The sequence below is a fragment of the Pygoscelis adeliae genome, unplaced genomic scaffold, assembly GCF_000699105.1.
Source record: "Pygoscelis adeliae isolate BGI_AS28 unplaced genomic scaffold, ASM69910v1 Scaffold62, whole genome shotgun sequence".
Classification (NCBI taxonomy): domain Eukaryota; kingdom Metazoa; phylum Chordata; class Aves; order Sphenisciformes; family Spheniscidae; genus Pygoscelis; species Pygoscelis adeliae.
This window is the reverse complement of record NW_008824401.1, coordinates 5585593-5603710: the sequence shown is the minus strand read 5'-3', so window position 1 is coordinate 5603710 and position 18118 is coordinate 5585593. Positions and strand designations below refer to the sequence as shown.

Here is an 18118-nt window from a genome sequence, read left to right as displayed (position 1 = left end):
TTGGGTGGCTGGGGGCCATGTGGTGGTCTGGGTGTTGGGTGGGCGGTGGTCTGCGGGGCTGAGATCCCGAGGGACCAGGTGCACGTCACAGTGGCCAACGGTCGCTTGTCCCGCAGCTTGTACTCCTGAAATTATATTTTGCTTTTTGTAGTTCTTACAGGATCCTGATGAAGAAATTGCTAAAATGGAGATGACTAGAAAAAAGCAATATGAAAACCAGGTAACCGATTTGGCTTTAGGTCATACTCCTGTAATCTTACTTAACCCTATTATTATTTTGCAGTACTTCATTATTATTGCGAACATGGTACAGCAGAGATACAGCTACCAGATGCTGTATAGCAATGGGCGAGGGGGACTATCAACCCTGGCTGAGAAGAGTGCAAAACGCTTCAAGTCATACAGGTTGCTTTGGAATCTTTGCAAGAGATGAGGCGTGTGTTGGTCTAAAACATTATGTTAATAATTCAGTATATCCAACTGTCCCGGGATTACAAGGGTGCACCTTACGAAAGCCTTAATACGCATTTAGGCCTATATGGAGGGACTCTGCGTTGACTTCTCTAGAGAGTTGCGAGAGTGCAGTCATGTGCTTATGTGCTGTACCTTGCAGGCCAAAGCATGAGACACTTAAGCATACGAACAGAATCATCTTTTAAGATTATTCTCTTTGCAGTTATGTCTCTCCTTACGTATCACCTGGGAGAGAGGAAGGATCCCCCATTCCTTCCACCATCAGCTCCATTCCTATTGACAAATATCATTATCAGACTGACAGAGTACGAGGTTCCTGATTAGAACTTTGAAGTTTATACTAGATGCTAATGCGGTGGTAAAATAGGCTTCATTTCTCTGCAGAACAAAGGGATAGTTTCTGTAAAGTCACTTAGCTGTGGAAATCAAGCCTGCAGTGGAGGTTAGTAGTGACCATTGCCAGTTTCCTCAGTAAGACATTTGGAATGATCCGAGTTACGAAGTCAAAACTAACTTTAGTAATGTCCTTGCTCCCTTGGTGTCCTTCCTATAATCTTTGAACCTGAGATGCTATTGGTGTCTATATTGGATGCTATGTTGGTAGATGGTATTGAAAGCATGATGCTTTTGTACGTTGAGATGCCCACTCTAAATAAAACAGAGTAGCCTGTTTTCTGAAATAGGTTTATTCCCCCCCCGCCTTTTTTTTTTTCTGCACGCACACGTGCTTGTTCAGTCACTGCCACTAGGACTTCAGCCTGTTAATGCACATGCAGGGTGATACTTCAGCTGCAAAAGTCATGATCAGGGAGTACAGACCGTTCTCATTTGGTACGCAAGGCTATGCATAATGTGGCACATCTAACCAGAAGTGGCAGCTGGAAGTTCCAAGACTAAAGTGCTACCATAACAGATGGGCATCATTGTTTGGAATGGCCTCTGCTTGTTGCAACTGCGTATACTAGTTATCAGTCAACATATTAAGCAGGGCTCAAATGGTGAGCATTTAATGAGGGGATCTCTCCTTCCCTTCTGTCTTTCTTTTGTGCAGTATATTAAACTAATTTCTCACTTCTGACAAGGAAGAGCTGCCTGTCCTTCACCACAGCTCTCTCCTTCACCAAAAGATTCATCCTGTTTGAGCTGAACAAGGGCTTCCTGTGCACGTTTATTGCATAATAGTAAGGTATTATTAAAAAACCCTCAACAGGGACCCAATTTTACCTTCTTCCAGAAAGACAGTGGAAAGAAACTTGAAATATATTTTGCATACATTGACCTTCAACTTTGAAAGTAGATAAAGACTTCCAATTTTTTGTTCTTGTTTGTGTTCCTGGCCTGGTAGCCATTCAATGTTACTTCAGGAATGATAGGTAAATTAAAATTTAGATAATTTAGGCAGTAGGCATCCAAAATATTTACTTGGGAATTTTTCAAGTTACGCTTAGGATACTGGTGGGATTTGGCCCTTTGATTCTGTAAACCATAAATAAAACGGGTACCTGTGTAGCTGTCCGTACATAGAGAAGGTTATTTGTTGTGACAAAGTAGCCAGATTGTTACAGATCTGTTTAAAAAAGCTAACATTTGGCTGCACAGCAGCAGCTCTTCAGTCTATGGTGTGACACAAGCTATTCTCTGATATAAATTGCCACAGGCCACTAATGAGAATACGTTTACGGTTCCAGCAGCAGTATAGCAGGCTTGTATGATAGCCAGTGAGATAGTTATTCTGTTGAGGCACAACAATTCTAAAATGCAAGTAGCTATAAATCCACTGCAGCCTATACCACATGACTTCTACATTAAATAAATTGTTTACTGACACTAGTTTATGCACAAGGCAAAATATCATAGTCACATCCCACTTTACAGCATCTTCATAGTCAATTCATTAGTTTGCTTCTGTTGAACATAAGGCCTGAGTTCTTAATTAGGATGCTGTTACCCTTTATGTGATGAAAGGGTGACTATATCATCAGGTTTGTGACAGCAGAATATTGCATAAATTCTGTGTTTGATTTTTAGAGAACTGGCACTGCTGTAATTCTGCTAGCAATTCTCATATTAATTCTGGCTGCTTTCTGTGGATGGATACACTTCCAAGGCTCCGTGTAAAACAAAATTCATCTAACTAGATAGAGTCATCTGTGCAATTGTGATACAAATTACATGGCCACCTCCATCTAGAGTGGAGAATTGAATCTAGAAGTTAGTTTCTTTAGATGAAACTAACTAATGTTTTCAGGTGAAAAGAAGATGGAGTAAACTCTCAGGAAGTTTTAGTCAGTTTCTCACTGGCCATTTTTCCAGAATCTGGTCTTACTGTTGTCAAAATGTTCCACCTAACTGGTTTGAAAATATCCTCCAAAAAGTTTCTTTAACTAGTCTAGGTTATCTTTGGAAGATCCAATTTAAAAAACAAAACAGAAACCCCAAAAAACAACTTACTAAAGTCTTCAGACAAACAGATAAAGAATGTAAACTATATCCAGGTTGAGAGCTTGACTTGGCCCAAATCTAGGGCAGGACAATTTTCAGACTCTTTAGAAAATTAAAAGTAGTAGAAGCTCCTATGCTATTCAGAAAGAATTGGAACAACTTAATAATGTGAGTTGCTTTTCTCTCTCCTATTTACTAATTCTGGAATCTCTTTCTGATGGTAAAGAAAAACCCTATACTTCAAACTAATGCATCCTGTGAGTGAAGAATGGCTAGAATTATAAGTCTTGCTATTTTTGGTGGGCAAACTAAGGCTGCAGTCTAGTAGTTCATATCAATGTGTCTCTGTTACGAGGTGCTGCTTTTTAGGGTGATACAAACAGGCCTATATCCCCCTCCTGTTCCTCTGCCTTCAATTTCCGTGCTGAAAATCCTCTGACTTTGCTGTTTGAATGCAGTTCTGGGTCACCCTCTTCCTCTGCTTTCCTGCTGCCCTCCTCACCCTGGGTCTGTGGAAGCTTGTTCTGGTGGCTCCCAGCTCATGTTGAGATGCACGAGTGTCTCAGCAGCTTGTATGCTTAGGTGTGGCTGCTTCACTGAAGGTTCTGCCTGTAACCGATAACCCCAACATTCGCTACCTGCTCCATTTTGGGTCTGGCCTATATGCCTGAAGGATGTCCAAAAGATCCCTTTAAATGAATGTTTGATATATCAGTGAATGATGACATGCTGCAGAAAACTGAGGTGTGGGAACATTTGAGCTTTAAAGAAACTCCAACCTCTGAACTCCTGGGTTTTCTTTGTTTGGAGCTGTATGGGCTTGACTGCTCTGATGGACTTCTCTGGTCACCTACCTTCTGCCCTTCTTGGTGCTCCTTCTCCTAATGAGCCTTCTCATGTCCTCAGTTCAATTTCTCCAATCTGTATCTAGTTCTCAGGTCTGAGATATAGATCTGTATCTCTGATCAATTGTTCCTATTCCTGTATCTGGAATATTACTGTGGGCATCACCAAGATTTCTTTCTGGGCTCTATATAGATTTCAAGAGGCAGTTTTCCCCACTGATTTTTGGCTTGCATCCTACTTCAGTTCCTATTTGCCTCAGAAGTAAGCCCAGGGCTGTAGGATTTCCTCCATTAGGCTGCACAGATTCTCTGTAACATCTGTCGCTTTTTGGCAGCCCCTGCTTTCGCGTTGGCTCTGTGCAAGCCCAAAGGAAGCTCTTCATGGTCTCCTCACACCCTCCCCACCTTAATGTTTCTTTTTTCTATTTCCTTACAGTTAGTGAGATGTAATGCAGTTTTTTGATATTGTTTCTTAGTTTTGGTTGAACGTCTTGCTAAAACTGCTTTAAAGACTCAAGAGCCTGATTAATAAGCTCATTCCCTCAACCAAAATCCATGCCAGAGCTATGGTGTTCCCTCACTTATGCTAATTCAGACTCCCATCTCCTTTCCCAGTAGCTTCTTGCTTTTGAGGACCCTATGCGTTTGTTTCCTTCTTGCCTCTAGCTAAGCTATATGATTTTTCTGTTGCTTGCATCTTTTCCCCAGCTGTCTTGGTGAGCGACATTACCTAGTCAAAACCTTTGTTTTCACTTCTCAACACACCGAAGAGGCTCTTGACCCTTGATTTATGTTTCCTTATAGAAGATTGGGGGTGGTGAAATCTCCTAAATCAATTGTCGTTGTTGCTGCCATGTAGTATGTGAGGTATCTGCTTTGGTTGAGAACTCTGTGGAGCAGATCCCTTGTCCTTCAGAAGCTGCTGGTCTAGTAGGCACCTTTAAATAGATATTATATAATCTACCGCTTTTCTGTTGGTTTGCTGATTAACTGATAAGGCAGCACTTCTCCAAAGGCTGTTGGCAGCTGGGCTTGCTGTGCAGTTTGGAGGACAAAGTGTGACTAAAGTCTAGTTTTGAGGGAGGACAAAAATTAACTTAAAGCAATGCTGATGCGACACTTTTATTCAAACTTTCAGTTCATAAGGAATCTGTAATTTTTAAGATAAAGATAGTATTCCCTCTTTTTGCCTTCCCCCACCCAAATTAAATTGTGGCATGGCTGGGTGTGTAGCTATGCTAGATTTGCATGTAGAACTCCAAGAAGAAAAACTACCCACCTGTGTGTCAGTAACTCAAAGTACAAAGCAGTCTTAGCTGCGAGTGAACTGTGAAATGTGCTTTTTGTTTCATCAAGTCAGTGGTTTCTGTTTCTGAAGCTGGTGCTAGGAGGTAGCCATTTTGCTGGAAAGTGATGTCAGTTGTAGCAAGGACAGGACAAATATCAGGTGTGGAAGCTTCTTTACAAGAGGCAAAATTTCATGTAGGGCATTTTACTTGTTAGCACCTAATGATTCTTCTGATTTTTTTTTTTGGAAGCACATTAGGAATCTTGTTTAGGGAGTTCTGTCCTTCTAGTGCTGCAGAGAACAGATCAGTTTGCAGGAAGATGGCTGACTTCACTGTTAGGCAGAAATGCCAAATTTTAATTTGCTTAGGCATGATGACATGGGGCTGGCTTTGTATTCTACTGCAAAATAAAACAAGTAGTATTTTCCTGGGGAACTGTGTGCAGTCTACACCAAGATCTTGTTTAACAGAGTTAGCCAGGAGAAAAGTAAACCCAAACTTAAGTTCTGGTCCAAATAAAAGTAAAAGGATGTGATGGGTGAAATGTCAGATGTCTGATGTTTGCAGACCTTGGCAAAATTCTGTATATGAAATGGTCAACTTGATACTTTAGTGGTAATTGCTTGACATGTACTTGTTTTATTCTGAAAACAATTGGGTCATAAGCGCTTTGTTTCTTTCATCCTAGCACTGCAAGTTGATTGAGTAAGAAAAATTCTATAAACTACTCTTTTGCTATGTCCATTGTCAAGGTTGCTTTGTATAGAACTATGACTTCAGGCATTGCATCTACATATTCCTTACCAGAAATCCTGACCTTGTATTTGTATAATTATAATCACAAATTGGGTTTTAAAGTTCTGTCTGCTTATTCTTTACCTGAAGGCAAGCATCTTGCTTTCATGCAAAATATTTTTGGTAAAAAATAAAATGTAACATGACAATAGGAGATTCTGACTTGGATATTCTTCCATGAAACAGTTGTGGCCCTTCAAAAGGAGAACAGGGTAAATGTTCTTCAGCTTTCGCTGCAAGGTTTCTCTACTGTGAAAATAAGCAACACCTCTCTACTCAGCACTGGTGAGGCCACACCTGGAGTACTGTGTCCAGTTCTGGGCTCCCCAGTACAAGAGAGACCTGAACATACTGGAAAGAATCCAGCAAAGGTCCACTAAGATGATTAAGGGACCAGAGCATCAATCCTATAAGGAAAGGCTGAGGGAGCTGGGACTGTTTAGCCTGCAGAAAAGAAGGCTCGGGGAGATCCTATCAATGTATATAAATACCTGAAGGGAGGATGTAAAGAAGATGGAGCCAGGCTCTTTTCAGTGATGCCCAGTGATGGGACAAGAGGAGATGGACACAAACTGAAGCACAGGAGGTTCCCTGTGAACATCAGGAAGCACTTTTTTTTTTTTTAGTGTGAGGGTGACTGAGCACTGGCGCGTGTTGCCCAGAGAGGTTGTGGAGCCTCCATCTTTAGAGATACTCAAAAGCCATCTGGACGTATTCCTGGGCCACTGGCTCTTGGTGGCCCTGCTTGAGCAGGGGTGTTGGACGAAATGACCTACAGAGGTCCCTTCCCATCTCAACGATTCTATGATTCTGTGCAGCTTAAAGAGGTAATCATAGTTTCTGTCATAGTTTCGTGCCAATGTCTTGTCTTCTATTTACAGCTAAAATTATTATTTTAAAAGGCACAGTGTAAAATCTTGTATTTCATTTAACAGCCATCCTGGAATAATGTTCACAAAAATGCCCATATGCTGATTCCTACTCCGGATAAAGATGATGATCCAGTTGGTGTTGATTACTCTCACTTTATACATCTAAGTGTTGTTCCAACTAGAGCTTCACCATTACCAGTTCTAGGGTAAGTGTGCCATTTTGCTGCTGCTTGTCTGCCTTCCTTTTGTCTTATGATTCAAGACTAAGCATATTGATCTGTCTTAGCTGGGCAAACAGAGAAGATGTATGGAAAAACATGATAAACAAAGAAGAGACGTATGTGAGGGATAAACTTTATATGCAAAGGCACCCTCTCCTGCAACCTAAAATGAGAACAATCCTTCTAGACTGGCTAATGGAGGTAAGCTTTTCCATGCTTGTGAGTATTTCAAGTGTGCTTTTGTTGAAGTGTACTAATAACTGTCATGAGTACATTTCATGATCTTTGCATAACCCATTTAGGACTAGACACTCGTTTTCATCTTAGTTTGTCAATTAATGGCACTAAACTTAAAAAAAAATATAAAATGGATTGAGTTGATGGTGTACAAACTGACAATATATTCTGATATTCATTTAGATCGATAATGGATAATAATCGATTTGTCCCTAAAGCTCCGTGATGTAAGCTTTTTAAGGTCACACTGCAGATAAAAGCTGCACAAATGAATTGTAATTATGAAAGTCACTGTAAAGAGGAAGGTGTGGTGGCTGAGACCAGCTGCATCTCACAAACTCTCTATCTGTTATTGGCATGTAGAATTTACTACAACTCTTCTGTCTGTATGTGAGTCTATGACTATGCCACCTATGACTCGGTGGCATAGTCTCTGTTCTTAATTCTAAAGTATTTGTGAGAATTTTCTCTTTTGATGTGTTGGAATGATGCGTCTTCGCAAAAATGAGGAACTGATGTTCTGACATTGTTAGAACATGTGCTTGCATTTCCTAAAAGGGTTTTCACTCTGATCTTTTCTTTTTTTCGGGGGGCGGGGGGGCAGTTGCCGTAGTGGCAGTCATCTTGTGTCAAAGGAAACTGCTTAACTCATGCTCTTAATTAACATGTTACTTCACAATAGCACGGAAGCAGAAAGCCAATATGAATTTTATGTCTAGCTCTTGCTTTTTGTTTTAATACACCTGTAGCATCTGTTTTTGACTCTATAACACTGTTCTTGACCTTTGTAATCTCTGATGTCTCTCCAGGTTTGTGAAGTCTACAAGCTTCACAGAGAAACTTTTTATTTAGCACAAGATTTCTTTGATCGGTTTATGGCAACACAACAGAATGTTGTAAAAACACTATTGCAGCTTATTGGTATCTCTTCTTTATTCATAGCAGCAAAGCTAGAGGTAAGTATCTCCAGCTTTACTTAAACACAAAAATGTGAATGGACAGACAGCATACTTATTGTACACTAGATGCATTTTGGCAGGCTTTATGGAGTTTTTTTGCTATGACTTTTCATCTGGGAGACAGAAGAAAAAAATCCTTTTTTTTTCAAAATTCCTCCTAATTTTTTTTAAGACTAGCTAACATTACAGTATATGTCTCTAATCTTAAAAGGATAGTCTTTTCAGTGTTAGAATAAATCTAAAGTTTTTAATTGCGGTTGCTAAATGAGTTTTTGGCTGGGTGCTGTATACAGAGACCACTTATTGCAATTCTATTGTTAGTGGAGTACCTACTGGATGATAGTCTGAGCTATTCTTTATTTACTGGAACAAATTGAACTATTAAAATACATAGTGCTTTTAAGTTCTTACTGTTTGTTTTTTAAGAGGGCTGTTATTCTTCAATCTGTTCTCAAGCAAGGGATAAAAGGCCTTTTCTTTAGGATGTATAAAAAAATCTTGATGTCAATTATGATACTGTCTCGGTCATGCTGTAGTCAAACATAATGCATGTTGTATTGATCCATCAAAAGTGAAAGGTGAAGGCTATGATCAGGAAGGTTGAACAAGAAATCTGTGTATATTAAAGGCAGAGGAGAACACCGTAAGTTACCATGGGGGGTTGGTTCTTTTTTCTTTTTTTCCCCTCTGTTTTGAAGTGCTGATGTAGTGGTGGGTTGTTATTTTTCTTTTTTCTTTTTTTTTTTTTAAGCACATGAGACTAGTTACAACTTACTCCACAAATTAAATACTTAATCCCCTATCTTTCAGGAAATTTATCCACCAAAGTTGCACCAGTTTGCGTACGTTACAGATGGAGCTTGTACGGAAGATGAAATCCTCAGTATGGAATTGATCATTATGAAGGTAATATTTCAAAGTGGAATTAGTTCTACTTTAATTTTTAAAAATGTATAGCATAATCAGACTAAAAGCAGAGAGCCTCAGTTAATCTTATGTGCTGCTAAGAGGCACAGTTTCTCTTTTTAATTAGAACACAGTGTTCTTTAGGTAACAAGTGATTTAAAGCATCTACCAGTATGTACGTATTAACAAAATGAATCATTCCCCCACCCTATCAGCAGGAGGAGGTACAGGAGAGGATTAGATTTTCATGTTTCAAAGATGCCTTGACCAACTGGAATTACAGCTTCTGATCTGGAGTAAATAAAGTTGCATGGTTTAAGTTAGGAACTCTTTATTAATACTCAGGTCTTGTGCATGTCTAATCTTTCAGGCTCTTAATTGGAACTTAAATCCACTGACAGTTGTATCATGGCTAAACATTTACATGCAAGTTGCGTATTTAAATGAGCTTTATGAGGTATTGCTGCCACAATATCCACAGCAAATATTTGTACAAATAGCAGAGGTAAGACTGATTTCTTCCTTCAAATGCTCTTTCACCTGGAAAAAAGTGTTCTTGTGATAGACTTATTAAACATCTGTTGTCTTGTAGCTCTTGGATCTCTGTGTGCTGGATATTGGCTGCTTGGAATATACATATGGAGTACTTGCAGCTTCTGCTTTGTATCATTTCTCCTCATCTGAGCTGATGCAGAAAGTTTCAGGTATTGGCATTTATAAACTAAGTCTAATGTGTTTACAATCATTAAGCCTTCATTCAGGCAGATAAACATATGTCTTGTCTCCCAGGTTATGAATGGTGTGAGATAGAGGAATGTGTAAAATGGATGGTTCCATTTGCGATGGCTATAAGGGAAGTAGGAAGCTCCAAACTGAAATACTTCAGAGGTATAGCTCCTGAAGACTTGCACAATATACAGACGCACATAAACAGCTTGGATTTGCTGGTATGTATGTGCCTAACGAAGACAAAATCTGTCTGTAAAATCTCCTAAATCTTGTTTCTTCTTTGGTTAGAACATACAGTAAACTTAAGTGAAGCGTTGTCAGATTGAGACTGAGTGTATTTAGATGATAAAAGGCATGAGGTTGTACTCCAGTTCCAAAATTCTTGGGACACAGACTTGTCTTGGGACTGACTTGTTCGGTATTTGGTTTAAAAAGGTGATTTTGACTTAAGCCTCTCATCTCAAATGGCAAATAATTACCCTAGAAATCAGAAGCATATTTCTACCCTTTGGGTTGCTTCAAATGTAGTATGTTAGACCTTTCTCTATAGGAAATACAGGTAATGCAACCTCGTCTGATGAAAAAGAGAAAATAAAGACTGATCACTTGAGACTGATCTTGTGGCACTGTTATGTGACAGTGGTGGTTGACAAGAAGTTGAGCAAGAGTGGTTTTTAGCATGAGACACTTGCAGAGGATCAAAATCTTGTCCAACAAATTGTAGTTAATCTAAGGCATTGGGGTTTTTTTCTCTTTAGGATATTTAATTGTAGTAGAAGTTAAAGCTCTTCCTCTTCAGTTGCTTCTGAATTTTGCTTTCTTGAAGATACAAGTACTATAATGCTGATCATCAGATTTCAAAAGTTAGTACTGATCTCTTGGGGTTTGTATTCACTAACTACTGTGTATTGCATGATTTATCGGTTACTATTAGGGGGGTTAGATACAGATACACGTTTCCAGATTAGCAATCTGTCAAGTTATAAAACACTGAATTATATTGATCTATTGCATAGATATACCAAAGTAAAGATTTTTTTTTTTTGTTCTCCCTTTCCTGTGCTTTCAGGACAAAGCTCAAGCAAAACAAGCCATATTGGCTGAGCAAAATAGGACTTCACCTTTCCCCACTGGTGTCCTTACACCACCACAAAGTAGTAAGAAACAGTCTTCTGGACTGAAGCCAATATGACTATAGAAACTGTTGACAGACAATTTTGCTGAAGTGCCTGTTCTGCTGGTTCTAACTCCTGCTCCATTACAGAAATGCTGCCAGTGAAGTTCATAAGCTTTTATGGAATCTGAAAAGGAAACCTTACTCTTTTCATGACAGAAGAATTTTTCTATTTGAAATATTTTTATTGAACATTAAAATATTTTAAAGAAATGGATCGAGTACACCAGCCACTTAAAAGAACACCGAAGAGTGCTCCAAATGCTGCTACGGAGGGTGATGCTTGATGTGACCAACTGTTCAGAAAAAGGGCTTGATTAGTTACTGTGCCTGTTTGTCCTTTGGATAATCTGCAGTCTTACTGTCCCCTGTTGACAAATGGGCAAAAAGTGCTGTGGAAGACAACATTTCAAAGCCTCTTTTTCAAATGGTTGGCTTACAACTTGATGCCTTTTAAAAAACTCTTTATTGTAAATGCTGCTATGTCTCTGTGTATCCACTTTTAATAAAAATGCTGTCTAAGACAGCTGGTCTTATGTATATTCCAATTTTTCTTTTAAGTATGGTCAGCTAAGGTTTTTCAGACTGTGACCACTAGTAGTGTGGGAGTTGGGGATGAATAATGCAGTAACTATCGCTTTATTTATTTGCCACTACTGGCTTACCAATTAAAAGTTCCTTTTTGGATACTAAGATAAAATTGTCATGTTGGGCTACTTGGATTTCCCTTAGCCAGATGCAGGTGGCTAGGGAGGGGATAATAAACATGACAAGTTTATGGGGAATCCTTCCACAACACTTTCGAACAATCAGTGTATTGGGAAATTCTTGAATCAGATTGTCTGGATTATTATGCTTAATAGCAAGAAGTGATCAGTAGGAAAAGCCTACCTTTTCTTAAAACATAATCATTTAAACTTCGGGATTCTGGCATAGTCTTTGACTAATTGTCTTCTGTGTGCAAAATTGAATCCTGAAATGGTGTGTGTCTTTTTACGGGAAGAGTTGTCCTTGTTGACCTTCGCAAGGTCTGAGAATCTGAGAAGTCATAGTAAGATGTTTTCTGGAAAGTCATGATTCTGGAGAAAAGGGAAATAGAGAAATAAATGTAAAAAATGTTTGCTGCTTTTTCTCATCTTTTTCTCACTTTGAAGGACTGTTCAACAACACTGAAAACTTGTGAGACTACCAGGACTCAGTGGTAGATAACTTAAACGCTACAACACTTATATTTCAGGAAGCTCCTGCTCTGCTGTTGGTTAATTTTTCTAAACATCAGTTCCCAGCAAGGCTGCTTTCTATTTTTTTTTTAAGTTATTCTCCCTTTTGCTTTTCCCTGACCCAGTATTCTGATAAATGTTAAAGCTTTAATGTAATAAAAATGCTGGCCTTTTTTTTTTTTTCCATGCAATGAATGGTTCTAAGTTCTGTGCTAACAAAACAAGTGTAAATGTTAGCTGAAGAAGTTTGCTGGTGCCAGTTCAGAGAGGTTTTAATTTCTCAGAGAACTACATATCCTAGACAAAGGAATGTTGTTTTTTTATTGAAAAAGTTTGTAACATTGGAGGAATTGTCAAGACTCATTTGGTACTTTGTCCTTAAATTTAGAACATAAAATCGGGGTGGGGGAGGGGAACAATAACCCTCTTGAAACGTAGTCTCCAGGCTTAATTCCTAAATCACCAGCCAAGCTTCAGTACTAGTCCTTTTGCTGTTACTTTACTTCTCAGTGCTTAGTATGTGTTTCATTTGTTTCTAAAAAAAAAAAATAAATCATATTTAAACTGTAACTGGCTGCTTATAAATGGGGATTGCATTTTCTTTGACTTTCAACTGTTCAAGAAAATATTCTGTAATTACATCACAGATATGATTAACTCTAACTTTCAGTTTAAGCTAAATATAACTGGTTAATACCCATTCAAGAGTGAATGCAGGTGTTCCATGTGTTCTTGGCTGTGTGGGAAACTTGTATCTGAGAGATACATATTTATCTATGAAGGAAACTATTCAGATAACAGGCCTCTTTCGAAATTGGATCTCTGCTTTACATGGTAATCCTACTAATTTTATAACTTCCCCCCGCCCCCCCTTCCTGAAAGGTCAACCTGCTTTATTTCAATGGAAGCAGTCTGTTCAGAGTGTGGAGATCACAGCTTTGCAGCTTCTCAGGTAGGAAAGCAGTCATGCGCCAGAGATGGGGTACTTTCCAGCAGGGGTGACCTACCTTAAGAGCTATTTTCTTTATCTCATGCTTTAGGAATCTTTGTTTCTGGTTGTCTTGTGACACCTGTGGATACTTATGTCTGTCTGAGTGCTGTCTTTCTAGGGTAGCTTGAAAAAATTATGCACTAGTTGCCACAGGCTGAAAACCATTTTAGGGAGGAATGGTGCAACTAATTTTAAGGAAGATAGTTGTCCCTATTTAAAAAAAACAAAACACAACAAAACCAACAAAGCAAACAAAAAAAACCCAAACAAAACCAAGAGGGAGTTCCCTCCATATTTCTTTGTCTGAGGATCCGATTCTCCTAAATTCTCTCCGGTCCCAGATCAACCTGGAGACAGATTCATGGCAGGCGGGTGGAAGTGAGTGGACAGTTCTGCCTGACCAGATAAGAGAAAAAGGTTTAGTGTGTTTTCAAGTGGGCTGAAGTTTGTGCAACAAAGATGAGCTAATATCAAATAATATGTTCCTGCAGGCTGTCCCTGACTTTAAGCATGCTACCCTGAGAGGTGGGGAGAGGGCTCCACAGGGGAGGACGACCCTGGGGCAATGCGTGAGGCTGCTGGGGGCTTGAAGGCCTTGGGGAGTGCCAAGAAAGCAGTTTAGCTGTGCATTGCTGCATGCTCCTCCGCTGGAAACTGTCTCTTCGTTTAATAGCTACAGACCAGCATAAAGCATGCTGCAAAGTAAATTGAATTCTGCGGTAACCCGGGTGGCATATGATTATCTCCCTTCTCCCGAAAGGTTTGTCATAACTATGTATCAAAACCGGACCTTGGTCTGACAGCTGCGGGCATCAGAGAAACTTTGAACAAGAGAAATTAATCCAGCGCTAACTTTCTATTACTGCTACTATAAAATTGAAAGTTGGTGGTAGCTGTGGCTGTATTGAAGGAAATAGACCCAAATGAGTGAGTTGAGGCTGCAGTTGTGAGCTGGGGTTGAGGAGGAGGAGCGCTGGTGAGCAGGAAGGATGAAGATGCAGAGGTCTGCGCTGTGAGTCTGCCAGATGCTAAGCTGCTGAAAACGCTGTAATTACCTAACAGTAGTTCATAGAAATAGTTCTGCATAGCTTGTATCCCCTAAAGCAGTAGGATGGTCTGCCAGTGGCTATCGGTTTCTAGGTCTCAGGTCAGCATCTCCTCTTGGTTCTCAGGGATTACGGCATGAGGGGTTTTATTACATCCCTGCTTGCACGAGGTGGAGGTAAGCAACTGGCGCAAGTTCAGTGGAGTGCTTGCACAAATATTCAGCCAGGCATCCCATGGGAGCTGCAGGCCCTGTAAGCTCTTATAGCCTGGCTCGAGTTTCTCTCAATTCCTGGGTGCTGTTTCCTGCATGTACAGCGCAGCTGGCTTGTCTCGCAGCAGTAGCAGCCTGAATTCAGGCGGCTGGGTAAAATGTTCTTCCTTAGACTAGGCTGTGAACTCAGACCTTGGTGCAAGCGTATAAGGCTTAGTGCAGCATCACCTCTCGGGGGGGGGGGGGCATCAGGGCACCTGAACTTCAGTTTGGGAATTGCTGAAGGCTACAACTGGCTTTCCTCCAGACTTTAATGGGAGTAACACCCAGTCAGGGCACTGCAAGGTTAGGTAAAGTGTGTTAGGAAATAGTCAGGGGTAAATGTATACTGAGGCAGGGGAATTGGCAAGTACACAGGTCGACATTGGATGGACCTACTTTACCTTGTTTGTTGGCATAAATCTTCTCTTATTTTGAGAATGTGCTTCCTCTAGGTATTTAACAACATGCTTTTAAAGCATCAGATTACTCATACCCTCATCTTGCAAACCTTCCTCCCCCACAACCCTCTCCCCTCGAAAAAAGGGAGACGCTAGCATATACTGTGAAATAATACGGGTTATCCCAGACTTTGTCTAGCCTTGAATTTGTTGGGGATTAAGCATAGCTCCTCCTTGCTGTCAAGGTTGAGATCAGCTTGACCTGGGCTTTTGTAATCTCTCTGGAGATCTCCTGCTCAGACTAGGCACGTAAATAGGGGGTGCAGCCCCGTTGTGTGATGCCCGTGGCAGGAAGCAGCATGGCTCTTCCTTCCTCTTCTCCTGCCCTTGCCCCTGCCGGCATCGCCTGTGCCGCAGGGTGCAAACCTCCCGAGGGCGGGGCGGGCAGTCAAGGTGGAGTAACTAAGAGGGGGTTTTTTTATTGGTGTCTGTGAGATGGCAGGAGGTGATGACTATATACAAATGTGGAAAAGACTTTAATGTCCATTTCTTGTCATTACAGCACTTGGTTTCTAGCTAATTTGTGAAACTTCTGTGCTTTGAAGTTAAGACTCCAGCAAAAAAGTCACTTGGCTTGGATTGTTGAACAATAAGTATTTTGGTGATGGGCTCTTTCAGCTGTGCTGCCTGCAAAAAAGTCACATTACTTCTTACCTTTAAAGTATAAAACCTGTTTCTCTCAAGTTTTGAATTGTCCACTACTGACACAACTTATACTTAATCACACATTTAATTTAGTGCAGAATATTGCAATACTATGTAATCTGTCTCCTTTCTTTCTCTTGAAATAATCCGTTCAAGCCAAGCCCAAAAGGGTAAGTTTGTATGTGAAGCTTTTTATTTCGTTTATGGTGAATTTGAGATTATAAAAAGAAATAAGTACTCTTTGCAGACTGAATAAAACCAGGGTTTTCAAAACTCTGCAGACTGGCATGTTTGAGGGCAAATTAGATCAAATGGCTATCAAGGAAGGAAGGAAAACCTTTCTGATCGCAGGGGGCTTTGCTCCTACAGCTGCTGGCAATTCAGAGGAGCAGACTGCCTGTTGGAACTGTGTATCTATTTGCAAACTGGTTTTGTTTTCCCGAGCTGACCATGCTTTCATGTAACTAGTATATTTTATAATGTACTGATTTTTGACATTTCAGCAGGGCTGCAATAACATTCAAGGAGGAAAAATATGAAGGGTCTATTTCTGTTTGGCTTAGGATATGTGATCGCCTGCGATATAAGGAAAAACGATGCGCAGAGCCTCACCTTAACCTTCCTTTTGCCAGTGGACCCTGGCTGGGTAGACCTGTTCTTCCTCTTCCCCGGCATTTCAGTTAAATATCTGCTTGTTTGAACTGAAGAGACTGCTATTGACATGTAAGGGGGGTGAAAATCCCCTACTCCTTGGCATTGAGACCAAGGCCTTACTTCTACCGACTGGTGCCTGTACTCCCAAGACATCTGCACCAGCTTCTGCTCCTGGGATGGAGAGGAGCCTGCAGTCGCTCAACAAGATCTCTTTGTTTGAGGGGGAAGTATTTCCTTTATCAGCATGTTTTCCTGTGATGTATTATGTCTCAAATGTTACATTTCTGACTTGGGCTTGGCTAGAGAAATAAGGGTTTAGTTGTTTTCTTAAATTTCCATGAGCATTGGAAAGAGGAGGAGCTAGTGCATTTACAGACAGTGGCTGTGGTGGGGAAACGGTTCTCTAAATCTAAATGCACTTAATGTCTTTCTGCAATATTGCAGTTGGTCTTCACTTCGTTTTTAAAAAAAAAAAAGTATTCAGCCACATATGTTAATGGACTTTTAAGCTATAAAGGCAAAATCAAAGGATCAAAGTTTGGTTTTTTACAAACTGTATACAGTAAAAGTCTTTGAAACTGAAATGATACTGGGTTTAATCATGAGCTAAACAATTTTCCTGACAGAGAAAAGCAACAAGCCTAAACGTTTTCTGGAAAATCATGCAGCTAAAGGCCATGCCACAGACATGATTTTCCTGGTACTAAAAGCATACCTTGGTATGTTGTATTTTCTTCCATTGGAGACAGATTGTTTTATTTTCAGTAGGGTCAGGGGTCCAAAGTAACTTGTGTACAGATGTGAGCTTTCAGAAAGAAACTGCCATGCACAGTGATGGTGTAAGGATGCAAAATCCACTAAAGCTGAGATGCAGGGAGACTGCCGCTGGTTAGCATGAACAGGCAGCACACCCTGCTATGCTCTGGATCTAGGATCGTCACTTTTTTTCTTAAATATGGATGGAAGAGTCTTCACGTAGAACTAAAAATAAGTAGCTTGGCTGGAAATTAGGCATTCACTGCAATGACAGTAAAGATGTAGTAAAGCTGTGTAGGAAAGGGTTTGAGATTCCTCCCCCCACACACAAAGCAAAAGAAGTAGGGACAGCTGTGATTTGCCAGGTTATTGTGTTCAGACTCCAGTTACATGAACTTACCTATTGCATGCCCCGCGTGTAACTAGGATAAATGGTTTGAGCATTCTTGGATTGAATCCCAGAGTAACAGCATCAGACAGAAAAGAGTAATATGGTGCTTTATTTTATAATTCTGTGTAAGGTATTTGGATTTTTTGAGGGGGGTACTCTACCAAGATGCCAGCCTCTGCAGTTCAGCACCTCAGCCCAGTTTTTCTGTATGTTAAGAATTATTCACAAGAATTAAAAGATAACTTTTTTTCCCACCCCAACATTCATCTTCGAAGTATTTACCAGATGTCAATGTAATATTTGGACTGTACAGCTCACAGTGAGGTTTGGTTGTTACACTTTGGTTTAAGGTCGGTCTGAGAATTAACAAGTTGCTCTCTCATCTCAGCCAGATCTGCAAAATGTTGCTGTCTGATGTTTGTAAAGCTGATGCCTCTGGGCTCGCAGGAGGCATCCCCTCTTACCTATGCCAGAATGATGATGTTTTGGCACAATAGAGGGCAAGTGAAAACATTTTTAAATCTTGGTTTGGGAAGTCTGGTTGTCAGCCACAGGCTCGTGAGATCAAAGAAAAATGTTTTAATTTTTTTATCCTGTATGGTTTTATTAGTATTCTGGGCTTCAGTCTGGAGATTAATAATGGCCACAGACAGTGTCTCTTCATATTAAAGTGTCTTCACATGAGTAGTTTGGGTGAGTGCAAAAGGACTGCAAGGCACAAGCAAGCTGTCCTGTCTCGCCCCAACCGACAATGAGTCAA

General features: G+C 40.3%; 1 protein-coding gene across 1 annotated transcript in view; it reads left to right on the top strand.

Moving 5' to 3' along the window:
• Positions 1–11397, top strand: part of CCNE1 (cyclin E1) — a 12822-nt gene extending 1425 nt beyond the window's left edge. The window contains exons 2-10 of the mRNA XM_009320332.1: positions 152–220; positions 6781–6923; positions 7004–7139; positions 7985–8131; positions 8945–9040; positions 9411–9545; positions 9633–9744; positions 9830–9987; positions 10839–11397. Coding sequence (XP_009318607.1) covers positions 152–220; positions 6781–6923; positions 7004–7139; positions 7985–8131; positions 8945–9040; positions 9411–9545; positions 9633–9744; positions 9830–9987; positions 10839–10961 — 1119 coding nt within the window. The 3' untranslated portion in view covers positions 10962–11397. The remainder of the gene's footprint in view (positions 1–151; positions 221–6780; positions 6924–7003; positions 7140–7984; positions 8132–8944; positions 9041–9410; positions 9546–9632; positions 9745–9829; positions 9988–10838) is intronic.
• Positions 11398–18118: the final 6721 nt, after the last annotated feature.